The sequence below is a fragment of the Amia ocellicauda genome, chromosome 9 (assembly GCF_036373705.1).
Source record: "Amia ocellicauda isolate fAmiCal2 chromosome 9, fAmiCal2.hap1, whole genome shotgun sequence".
Taxonomy (NCBI): Eukaryota; Metazoa; Chordata; class Actinopteri; order Amiiformes; family Amiidae; genus Amia; species Amia ocellicauda.
The window spans coordinates 43,565,501-43,578,887 of record NC_089858.1 but is presented as its reverse complement, the minus strand read 5'-3'; the positions used below and the strand labels follow the sequence as shown (position 1 = coordinate 43,578,887).

At 41.4% G+C, this 13,387-nt stretch overlaps 1 protein-coding gene across 1 annotated transcript in view; it reads right to left on the bottom strand.

Annotated features, from left to right (window-relative positions):
* Nucleotides 1–12,874, bottom strand: part of zmat4b (zinc finger, matrin-type 4b) — a 215,447-nt gene extending 202,573 nt beyond the window's left edge. The window contains exon 1 of the mRNA XM_066714559.1: nucleotides 12,758–12,874. Within this exon, the coding sequence (XP_066570656.1) occupies nucleotides 12,758–12,844 (87 nt within the window). The 5' untranslated portion in view covers nucleotides 12,845–12,874. The remainder of the gene's footprint in view (nucleotides 1–12,757) is intronic.
* Nucleotides 12,875–13,387: the final 513 nt, after the last annotated feature.

Here is a 13,387-nt window from a genome sequence, read left to right as displayed (position 1 = left end):
TAATGAACAAATGGTGAACGTAAAAACATTGGGCAGGGGAGTGGCCATCTGTAAATAGTTGTGGGAGTAAAGGAGGGTCTATGCTGTTGTCTGGTGTCCCACATTCTCTCTCTGTTAATCTTTAGCCCCATTCACATTGAAATGCCAGAAAATTGCCGGCAAGGATGCATTCACACTGAAAACAGAGATTTCCGGCAAGAGCGCTGTGGCCATGGGACCGAGATGCTACAGAAGCCTGTGGATCCGGAAATCAGACTCAAACCGTCACTCTGGATGTGTTGTACAAGTGTGATCATCTCCCCGTTTAAAGATATGGCAGTAGCAGTAAAACACTCAGCGATAGATATTTAGGAGACATCACACTACTGTGTTATTTTATATGTGTATATAGGCAAAACAATCACCATTCGACAGCGCAATGCTGATTATAATATTCACAAATATACTATCCTATTGTTGTGTTCAATAACTGCATACAGTGTGTTTAAATAGACCGTTGGATGCGATCACAATTCAGACTGTTGTCATACGATGATGAAAATGAATTGTTTTGCTGGTCAGATTTGCGCACATTCTGCACAGAGTGAATGCACCCATGTATTATTTGGTTGTATCAGAAGTAGTCAAATGTGTTAGACTACATGTAGTATTGCCGTCATTATTATTTATTTATTGGCAGGCGCCCTTATCCAGGGCGACTTACAAATAAGAGCAATACAAAGTGCAAAACTACAGTACAGTTCAAAGCATAATGCAATTTACAAAATCAAATTTACACACGTGTATAGGAAATATACAGTAAACAATACAATGTAGTCATTTGTTATTGTAAGCGTTATGCTGCCATTTCTTATATGCACTAATCATGTTAACGAATGAACCAAGCTCACTTTATTATTGCAATATGATCAGAGTCCTGAGAAAACATGGAAGTGAATCACGGAAATGAACGATAGGTTGCGTATGCAACCGTGGTTATCTGAGAAAAGAAGCACTGCCCAAGGGGGAGGGGTTTTCAGTGTGCATCGCTGGAACGCATCAAATACTTTTGTCTATCAAAGCTGCCTTTGGCCCTTGTGCCCATCACTCAAACAGGACCCTTCCGCTTCCTGTTTGTATAAAAGGTGACGTCTGCACAAAGACTTCCTCTTTTTGCCAGGAGCCAAAACTCCCGCGCGATCTTGCAACCCTTGGGCAGTGCCTAGTAATAGCCGCCTCCTGCTCTACTAGCAGGGCTAGGAGCAGGGCCAATACAAGAACACACCATATAAGCACAGGGCGCAGTCTTGCACCCCGTACTCAACATACAGCGGGCTAACCAGACTAGATAGCCACTGCTGGATAGTTCAATTATTAATAATGGAACTATTATACACAGCAGACCAACAAGAACCAACTCAAGTGCCTTCCGCTGGACACAGCAGCAGTGGCCTCCAGCACATCTAGCATACCTAGGGCGGGGCCACAGACTGCTGGCAAAGGAACTATATACATAGCGAGGCACGTGTGCCCTCGCTAACAACAGGATCAGTTATCCACGTTCAACTTAATAAGGAGCGGACAAGCTCAACTGTCTATTCCAAGAACTATATACACTGCGGGGTGCAGGAGCCAGCTGATGCACCACACGCAGGACACAGGAGCAAGTTATACACTGCCGACCAGCAGCTAGCGGGAACAGATGCTCTACTGATGTCAATAAATGAACTATATACACAGCGGGGCACAAGAGTAAACTCAAAGCCTACCGCTGAATACAGCAGCAGTGGCCCTCAGCACAGCTAGTATAGCTAGGGTGGGACCACAGGCCTGCTGACAAAGGAACTATGTACAATGGCGGGGTACAGGTGTAAAAAAACACATGCACCCCTGCCTACAGAATTAACTATATACAAGTCACAACTCTGTAGGGATAACGGTTCTGCGTTGCTTTTCCCAAGCACGCTCAACAGGGGCAGACAGGGGTAGAATAGGCCAGGAAACAATGCCTGACAGGCTACTGAGGCTCAGCTGAAGCCAACACCAGATTCCCAATAGAAGGAACCAGGCCCGTCACGTCCAGCCTGTAGAACCGAACAAAGGTGTGCGGTGAGACCCAACTTGCAGCCGCACAGATGTCTGCCAGTGGGGCGCTTTGAAAAAGGGCCCACGACGTGGCTACACCTCGAGTTGTGTCGGCCACCAGGTGTTTAGGCACTGGGTCTCCAGTTGACTCGTAAGCCGTGGTAATGGTGTCCACAATCCAGTGCGAGAGGCGCTGCCTTGAAAGTGCCTGGCCCCGCCCACAAACAATTGGTCCGAGCGCCGAATGTCCTTGGTGCGCTCCAAATAGCACCTGAGAGCGTGCACCAGGCACAACAGGTGTAGCCTAGTCTTCTCCTCTGAAGAGAAGGGAGGTGGATGGAAAGCCATCAAGTCAGTAGGCCTGTTGATATGGAAAGGAGACAGCACTTTCGGGAGGAACGCAGGATTAGGCCACAGCGTAACCCTGGAACCATCTCCCGCAAAACGAACACACGCAGGGTGAACGGACAGGGCGTGTAAGTCACTCACGCGTTTTGATTATGTGATTGCCAACAAAAACACCGTCTTCAGTGACGCTAATCTTAAGTCAACTGACTGCAAGGGCTCAAATGGGGCCTTGGAAAGCATGTCCATCACTACACGTGGGCAGAGAAGGAGCACGGGTAGGCCTATGCGCACCTTTCAGAAACTACGCCACTAAAAAATGAGAGCCCGGAGGCTCGCCATCAATCCTGACATGACATGAGTTGATGGCGGCCATATAAACATTGAGCGTGGACGGTGACTTGCCCTGGCCCAACAGCTCCTGCAGGAATTGCAGAATGCGACCTCATAGAGGGAGCTCTCGCCAACTGAATACTAGCCACTACCGCGTCTGGGTTGGGATGCCACAGTGTACCCTGCCCCTGAGACAGCAAGTCCGCCCACAGGGGAAGCTGCCAAGGCTCTCCGATGAAGAGGGAGACCAGGTCCGCAAACCACAGTCTGCGGGGCCAGCGAGGCACTACCAGCAGAACTGTCACTCGTTCTTTCCTGATCTTCTCCAGAACCACTGGGAGAAGAGGGAATGGTAGGAATGCACAGAGGAGACAGACCGAGGCTTAGGCTGGGCGGCCAGCATCAGCTATTACTGCCGCTGCGTACGCTCTCGATGTGAAGGAAAAAGTCCTGTGGACAAAAACCAATACAGCAAACTAGCCTGAATAATAATAATAATAATAATAATAATAATAATAATAATAATAATAATAATAATAATAATAATTTTAATATTAAACGACTAGCAGTCATGTGAAAGCCGAGATCAACCAAGGCACCGAAAACAGCGTGGCTAATTTAAATAAAATTAAAATAGCACAACAACACACAACTGTAGTGAATTGGTGGAATGAAAGCACAGTATGTACTGCCAGCCAACCAAAATATGCAGATTTCTGGTTTGGACAAACACAGAAGGCTCTCTTACATATCTTCACGAACCAAGGCGAAGGGCAGAAAGAATAAGTCGTTGTGCAGACGTCACCTTTTATACAAACAGGAAGCGAAAGGGTCTTGTTTGAATGACGGGCACAAGGGCCAATGGCAGCTTTGATAGACTAAAGTCTTTGATGCGTTCCAGCGATGTGCGCTGAAAACCCCTCCCCCTTGGCCAGTGCTTCTAACTGGAAAGATAACCCGAGTTACGAACTGAACGCGTTTGTACAAGTGAACAGCGAGCACACTGATACATTGTTTCAAAGCAAACGAACTGAACCGATTTCGTTTGAAACTAACCCAGTGTGAGGGGGTAACATTTGCCTGTATAGAGATAATATATTTTGTATTATTTATTGGTACATAACTTCTGACGTGTGATAATAGTTAGCATTACATACGCCAACCTGTTGGTTCATCAGTAACACTCAGAATTGCTGCTACTATATTATTTTCAACCTACGCCATTTCTCGTTACACTCACAAGTTCTTGTTCAAAGGTGGCTTAACCTTGTCGTGTTAGGGTTTCAAAAATGCGCCCCTAATCTGATTGGCAGTTAGCTGACACACTGCGTCGACACGCAAGGACTTGACGCTAAATTTGCCGGCAATCATTTTCCTGCTACATTCACACAGATCTGGTGCCGGAAATTAGACTAGGAGCCTTGCTGGAAAATTGCCGGCAATGATTTGCCGGCAATGAACCATTCACACAGACCCTGCTTCAGTGTGAATGGGGTGTTTGTCTGTCACCCTCTGGCTTTGTCAGAAAGGGTCTGATACTGCATTCCTGCCTTCCCCTCAGTCTGTGTCTCAGAATACAGCAAGTAGCTCCTGTAAGAGCTGTATAACTGCAGTAGTTAAATAACAGGCAGTCCCTTTTTCATACCAGGGTGTGGTGGTCCTTTGTCCAAGAACCTCACAGTTTCAAACTGTTACAATACTATTAGTCTAATCACACAAGTTAACCTTTCTATTTATACTTCAATTGAACATGTTTTGTCAAGTACCGATGTTAAGTAATCCTGTTTATCTATTTGCAAATTGCATTTGCTTTTAAACTTTAATACACAAGCTAAGATTAAGAAGATTATACAGCTGCTGGGAAGGAAACCTTGTGTTCGTTTCACACACGTTTCAGGAATACAAACCTTGAACTGGTACCAAAAAGCACTATCAAATTTCACTATACCCATTTTACTTTGGGATCATATTTGTTTCCAAACCCTGCATACAGTTTATTTTTAGATCTACACTACGACCACAGTGTCTTAAGCCTACATTTTCCACTAAATTAAGCTGAAATTAAACAAAGGATATAAGTGATGTTTAATGAAATCTATATGTTGCCTTTTATATTGCGAATACTAATAACATGTGCACTCACCTAAAGGATTATTAGGAACACCATACTAATACTGTGTTTGACCCCCTTACGCCTTCAGAACTGCCTTAATTCTACATGGCATTGATTCAACAAGGTGCTGAAAGCATTCTTTAGAAATGTTTGCCCATATTGATATGATAGCATCTTGCAGTTGATGGAGATTTGTGGGATGCACATCCAGGGCACGAAGCTCCCGTTCCACCACATCCCAAAGATGCTCTATTGGGTTGAGATCTGGTGACTGTGGGGGCCAGTTTAGTACAGTGAACTCATTGTCATGTTCAAGAAACCAATTTGAAATGATTCGACCTTTGTGACATGGTGCATTATCCTGCTGGAAGTAGCCATCAGAGGATGGGTACATGGTGGTCATAAAGGGATGGACATTGTCAGAAACAATGCTCAGGTAGGCCGTGGCATTTAAATGATGCCCAATTGGCACTAAGGGGCCTAAAGTGTGCCAAGAAAACATCCCCCACACCATTACACCACCACCACCAGCCTGCACAGTGGTAACAAGGCATGATGGATCCATGTTCTCATTCTGTTTACGCCAAATTCTGACTCTACCATCTGAATGTCTCAACAGAAATCGAGACTCATCAGACCAGGCAACATTTTTCCAGTCTTCAACTGTCCAATTTTGATGAGCTTGTGCAAATTGTAGCCTCTTTTTCCTATTTGTAGTGGAGATGAGTGGTACCCGGTGGGGTCTTCTGCTGTTGTAGCCCATCCGCCTCAAGGTTGTACGTGTTGTGGCTTCACAAATGCTTTGCTGCATACCTCGGTTGTAACGAGTGGTTATTTCAGTCAAAGTTGCTCTTCTATCAGCTTTAATCAGTCAGCCCATTCTCCTCTGACCTCTAGCATCAACAAGGCATTTTCGCCCACAGGACTGCCGCATACTGGATGTTTTTTCCTTTTCACACCATTCTTTGTAAACCCTAGAAATGGTTGTGCGTGAAAATCCCAGTAACTGAGCAGATTGTGAAATACTCAGACCGGCCCGTCTGGCACCAACAACCATGCCACGCTCAAAATTGCTTAAATCACCTTTCTTTCCCATTCAGACATTCAGTTTGGAGTTCAGGAGATTGTCTTGACCAGGACCACACCCCTAAATGCATTGAAGCAACTGCCATGTGATTGGTTGGTTAGATAATTGCATTAATGAGAAATTGAACAGGTGTTCCTAATAATCCTTTAGGTGAGTGTATATGCGCTTTAATAATTTAATCTGAAATACTCGTGCTGCTTTTATCTCTTTATGAGTGTGTTGAGTATGCATATGCATTAGGGAGCAACAGAGAGGCATCACAACTTAAATAATAGATTTCTCTCACATACTGAGGGAGACACATATACACATAGTTTTACACAAATACATACTGATAATTGTATTACTGTTACAAGTTACTTAAACGAAAAGTGTAATAAGTTGCTGCTGCAGATTTCCGCAGTACACAATAAATTGTACAGCCCTGGGAGACTGACTTGATGGGCATTTTTGCGTTAGCAGGAACTGCTGAGCTGAGAAACAATTTCTTTGAATAAGTAGGCCTACACATTACTCTCATCCAATGTATGAACTATAGTGTTCAGTGTTACCAGGCTATCAGATCATCTGAATGCCTCCGAGATGCTCCTACAGCACGTTCTGTTAATCAGTATCCCTTCATGATTTTAACGGAACTGGTGTAATTAGTTTGAAAACACATTAGTGCCAAGCATTTGATTTATCTCTGTCTTGATATTACACTTGTGGTTTCAGTTAGACCGCCAGATTGTAATTGGCACATAAATCAGTGAGAACTGTGCATAAATGCATTACACCTGGACCTTCACCTGGACTTATTTTACACACTTAATTAGACAGAAGACACTCGGGCACCTGCACCATTCCTGTTTGTCACTATTTCTGATATTACACCACATTTTAAAGTATATCATCACTACTTATGCCTCAAAAATTAAATTTCCCCAAATACTGGTCAGTCGAGTGCAACTACTACAATATTACTCTTCGCAAGCAAGCACAAAACTCGCATCTTCTGTTTTTCTCTCAAAGGACCTGTAGAATGTAAAACAAACAGGCAGAGAGAAGGGGATTTTCCAGACTGTTTCCGTCAAGTGATCCCAGCTCTTTTATATGGAGGGGATTCAGATTTTACAAGCATGTCACAATTAGAAACTTCAAAAGACCTCGATTGATTTATGCTCAGTTTAAAAATGTGCTATTGTTCCTCAGAAGAAAAGGATTTTGATTAATTTTACAGTGCTGGGTAATTATGTAGAACTGCTGAGACTAATTCAAAAATGAACTTCATGGCAGACTTCGATATGACTGTATAGGCCTACATCTGCAATACTGAAACAAATAACTCTAATACCCCATTCACACTGAAACAAATGCTGGCTTTTTGGTGGCATTTTGTTGCCGTCAAGGTCTGTGTAAATGGGTTTATGCCTGCATTTCGACGCCAGCACTTTTCCACCTCAGGACCTAGTGTAAATGTCAGCAATTTCCCAGCAACAGGTCTGTGTGAATGGAGCAGGAAAAAATGCCGGCAAATGACGTGACACATCCTTGCGTTGTCGATGCAGTGCGTTAGCTAACTGACGTAACCAATCAGAATATTTGACCAAAACACGACAAGGTTAAGCCACCTTAGAAAAGAACTTGTGACCATAACGAACAATGGACTGGGTCGTTCAAAATGGCGGTGGTTGACAATAACGTTGTCGCAGCAATTCTGAGTGTTATTGATGAACAGATTGGTAGTGTATGTAATGTAACTATTGTCACACATATGTCAGAAGTTATACAACAATAACTCTTGCAAGATATAATATCTCTATACAGGCAAACGAGTTAGACTGCATTACAGTGTACACTAATGGTAGTTTGTTTTGAGTTATTTAATTAGATTTTAAGGCAGTAATGTCAAACTTTAAAAATAAAAAGTTGTTTTGAGCAATCAGTTGCAGATCTGCACACACAAACTTTTGGTAGATATAGATATACACACAATGTAATGTCATGCTTTGTTTCTCATTTATTTTATTTAGTTTAGTTATTTATCTTTGCTGCAGTGTGTCAAGACCCCACACAATGCCTCTCGTTACGCGACCATAAACCGAGAGCCAAGTCTCATACGGGGTTCACTGGTTCAAATGATCTGTGACCGCTGGGTCCAGTGACCACACTGCAAAAATACACAAGCATACAGCCTGATGAACTGGTCATAACGAGAAAACGCACACTAGATTGGACGTATCATTTGCGTTTCCCTCCTGACTAGTTGTTCTTGGTAGTGTGTACAAACCGAACCGCCGCCATGGTTAGAACCAATAGCACAGTAAAGACAATGGAATGAAACTGGCGAAATGGGGGAATTATCAAACTTTTACTAACATGTCCAGACTATCAGTCTATGTTTTTTTGTCAGCTTTCAAAGTCAGAGTCAATGGGGGTGCAACAGGTTAAAAGCAGGCAAACGTTGCCTGCACTTTGCTGGCAGTGTGAATGGGGCTTTAGTTAAAAGTCAAGGATCATATATTACTAAAATCAGACACTTCACAGAACCAGGGAAATAACAGAATAATTAGGTTCTTATTTTAGGACAGTGTACATCCCACCCAGTAGTAATGTAATGTTGAGCTATCTCCATTTCATCATTTAAAATTGAAGATTCTGGTAAATATAAAACCGCCTACAATATATTTAAGTAAAGGAAAAAATCTAACTTTTCAAATAGGCCCTATTTGTTTTTCTCTTCGGGGGCAGAAAAGTTGGCCCCTGCTTCTGCGGAAGCAATGACTACTGTAAACAGGTATACAGAAATGCAAACTGAGTGAAATAAGCCAAAATCCCAGATGTCTCAGTACTTAAAATGGATTGAAGGAAAATCAACACGTTGCAATGTTTCAATACATCAAACTTATGGTTAATAACTGTCCTTTTTGACCACAAATCAAAACAGATATTTAGGCTTGTCTGTTTACTTTTGAGCTGGTTCAGGAGAAGTACAACGATAAAACTATGTTGAAGAATTATCAAGTTCTAGACACAATCCATGATTATCCAGATTACTATGGAGTAAGGGTGCTCCGATCAGGATTTTTGGGGCCGATCACCAATTACCGATCACTGGAAGCAGTATCGGCCGATACCAATCACCAATCACGGGGTCAATTTGAAGCCTTCTATTTATCATGTAAGAATTATTTATTTATTTAACTATTCTTAACAACAATGTATATTAAAGATTAAAAAGAAGAAATGATGAAGTATCATGAATTGACAACTGTTTATTGACAGGAAACGTGCAACATATTCCACTCCCTCTCTTAGAGACACTCTCTTAGAGACACAACTTAAACCATAGTGTGACTAACCTTCAAATGTCTGATGAGGTTGGTGGTATTTAAATGTTTTTGGTGCTTTCCGCCTCGTGGGATTTCCTTGGCACACACATTGCAAATGGCAAATTTATTGTCTTTTTCAGACACCTGGTAGAACTGCCAGACCGCTGAATATAGTGAAGCCATTTTAGCTTTTAGATTTTAAAATAATCTATGAAACTAATGAAGAGGGTTCTAATTCAACTTTTGGAGTTGTGACAGCATTCTAATTTATAATCGATTAGTAAAGAAACAGAAGCTGTGTTTTTACCCAGGCAGGAAAAAATAAATATACACTACATCAATAATTTACTGTACTCCTGTTTACTGTACAATGGGTCGAATGGCCTACTCTCGTTTGTAAACTTTCTTACTAGTCCGTACCCCCCACCCCAAGCTCTGCATTTTGCACTGTTGGGATAAGCTATGATAAACTCTCAACAAACATTGTAGTTTCATTGTAACCATGGACACAGTAAATAAGGACACGATCACTAGAAAAGGAACGGCAAAAGACCTTGGATTTTGTTTTAAATACAGTAGTTCTCTCAGAGGAGGTCAGAGGGAATACATGACACAAAAGAAGGATATGGAACCAGGAAAACTACAATAATAATGTCAAATGTCCAAAGAACAATTACAGGTAATTTAATGGGAAGCTGTAACAATGTGCTGGGGAGCATTGTGCTATATGTTTCATGAACCCACTCTTCTTTAAAGGAAGTGGATTTGTCTTTGTTTTTTGTTTGGGGAGGAGGGATTCATGCCAGAACTGATACCTGCAGTGGCGCTATGAAAGTAAGCTTCCTGGACTCCAGTTAGAAATAATATTATTATTACCCAATTTCTGAGCAAACACCCTTATCCAGGGTGACTTACAATTGTTACAAAATATCACATTATTTTTACATTTGTACCCATTCATACAGCTGGGCATTTACTAGAGCAATCTAAGTAAAGTACCTTGCTCAAGGATTCAACAGCAGTGCCCCCACCTGGGGATTGAACTCATGTCCCTCCAGAGCCATAACCACTACTCAACACTACTGCCCGCAATACAATACAATACAATACAATACAATACAATACAATACAATACTGTAATCCCAGCAACATAAAATGTGATTTAGTTTGGGGTTTAAAAAAAAAAGTTGCAAATCTTTCATTTGTAATGCTATGTTCCCCCACACAGCTATGAACTCATTTCAAAAGCTGATATCATAGCAGGATGCATAGACATAAAACATGCCCTGTAGCAAATAACACATCATCACTGATATCTATAGCTAAAAGGCTAATATGTTCACTACTAAATGGCTTGGGCCAAATACACTGGAACATGCAGCAACTTGACAACTCTGATTTACATTAATTTATTTGTATTATTTAACCAATATCATTGTTGTGGTCTGGACAAAACATTGACTAATCAGATGACCATTAAGTCAGTCATAATGTGCATTGAGTGTGCCACTGTCTATCTGCAATATAAGTAGTAGTAGTAATAATAATAATAATAATAATAATAATAATAATAATAATAATAATACGATAATAATACTATCATTATAAAATGATAGTGATACCTTTACAAAGACAGTGTGCCACTGTTATGCTTAAAATATTCTAGTGCAATAAACTGTTATGGCACTGTTAAAAATAAATAAAAGTTGAATAAACACTTAGTGAACACTTAGTTGACTAGTACACCTATTGTGAATGGCGATTGCATCAAAATGAATAGAGTATTCTATTAGCTACAATTACTTGAGGCTATGGGGGAAATAGCATGTGACAACCAATGTCATCTTGCGAAAAGAGTATTGTACCAGTGGCACAGATGTACACTTGCTAAAGAAAATAATGATACGTGCCCCGCAATGAACGCAACATACATAAAGTGAGCTGTTGTCATGTCCCACTCTCAAAAGTCTCACCAAAACATTTATGTCGTATGCGCGCACCTGTTCATCGATACACTATCGGCCGCTGCAGCACATATTTCATTTTTTGTATATATTATTTTTTTAAATAAAATTCCAGGAGACAAATGTGGCTAGTAGTGTTCAATTAAGAGTCAAAGATCATGACTTCCAAAGACATACTACTTCAAAACCGAAAGCACGTGCTCCATTTCAAGCTGGCACCTGTCATATGTCAGGTACGTCACAATGTGAGTTACTAAACTGCAGAATCAGCATATGTATTTTGGTTTGTTTCGATTTGTTTCCGTGTTTGTGTGTTTTTTTGTTTTGGTGTGTTTTTGTATTGCGCCCTGATTTCGTGGTTTATAAATAAACTACGCACGCAAAAAAGAAATGATCCACGGCAGGTGAATGGATTGTCCCAAAAGCTGTTGTTAGTCGTACAGCCTGCAGACACACGTCACGGTGCTTAAATTAGAGGCTGATACCATCGATGACAAACGTTTTTCAAAGTTTTAAATAAGGTGCACCACTGGAGGTCGTTTAGTAATACAACAGATCAGTGGTTAATAAACATAATCATTAATTGAAGTGAAGTTTAGTCAAGTGAAGATACATACCTGGAACAAATATCAACAGCATTATTATTGTTGGTGGTGTTGTTAATAACAACATAACAATATAGTAAATTCGCTTGACAGTATTACCTAGAAAGTGTACATTGTGTCCACAGACACCTGGCAACTGCGTACTGTGCGTCAGTGGTAACTCGTCTCTACATGGCGCGGTGCTTTGGGGCGATTGCTTTCACGGGGGTGATCACGCCAGGGTGGCACGTTGTTCCGCTTCTGCCGGAGAAACGTCGAGACCATTGCCCGCATCGTCTCGCACACTTACTTCACGATAAATGACATGCACTCCAAACCAACACGAGAGGTGATCTCATTGAGGCAGATTACTGAAATGGGGATGTCGTAACTGCATATATCACAGTACGTATTAATGGGCTTGATCTGCTCTCAGCCAGGACATCAACACAAGTCCTGTCATCTCAATCAAAGTTCATTCGGCGCACCTGTCGCCAATACAGCCATTTCTTATGAAGATTCGTATCGCCCTGGTGCACTGGATACACAGAACGACACTGACGAACTGCGAAAACTACTGAACTGTCATCTATTGTAAATTAATGTATCCTAGGCTTTCTTGACGTTATTATCAATTATGGATTTTGCATCTATGTGTCTAATTTGCTTTCAAACATGCGGAGCATAATCAAAACGGCCACATTACATTCATTAGAGTGAAACTACACAGTACATATATAAGCGGGAATAGACTGGTTGTATCTCTCAATATGCATTTCAAAAGAGCGAATCCTAAACGAGCCTCCAGTGAGAGACAGAGTGATGCAGCCGCACATGCAGCTCTGTTTCTGTGGAGCGCCGTACTTTATTCATTGCTTCTGAGTGGGAGGATGCATGCTTGATGTAGGACATCACACAAACTTAAAACGGTATCAACAAACAAACATACATCGTACCTGTAACTCCAAACTGTATTCCTGGAATAAATGGTTAGGGAACAACGTTAGCTGATGCTGGAATTGAAGAGAAACGGTATAATCCATTGACTGTGGGAGCTGGCTGCTTGTTGCTAATGTAAGATGCTGCCACAGATGCCTGCAGTAGTAACATCGCAGGCTCTCTCTCCGCCCCGGCCCGCCCCGCTGCCAGCCCATTGGCCGCTGCGCTGTTGTAGTAGTAGTAGTAGTAAGATGCTCCGCCACCACCTTTCAATTGAGTTTCAGTCGCAGGCAACGCCACTGCTGCGTGCCAGGGCGCTAGATGCGAGCTGTGCACCTACATCAACAACACACAGACAACATTAGCCTATATTATGACCTCTTCATTAGCCTATTCCAACACACATAAAGGCAAATTACATTGACAGTCTAATTTTGTATATTATGAACCACTGACTGGAATCTTAATTTGATTATTATTAATTATGATAATAATAATAATAATAATAATAATAATAATAATAATAATAATAATAATAAAAATATATTTTTTCATGTTTATTGGGTTTATTGGGTTTATATGTGAGCTAAGCATATGCATAGCTGATTTACAAATTGCAGAAATTATATGATTCATAACAAGCCTTT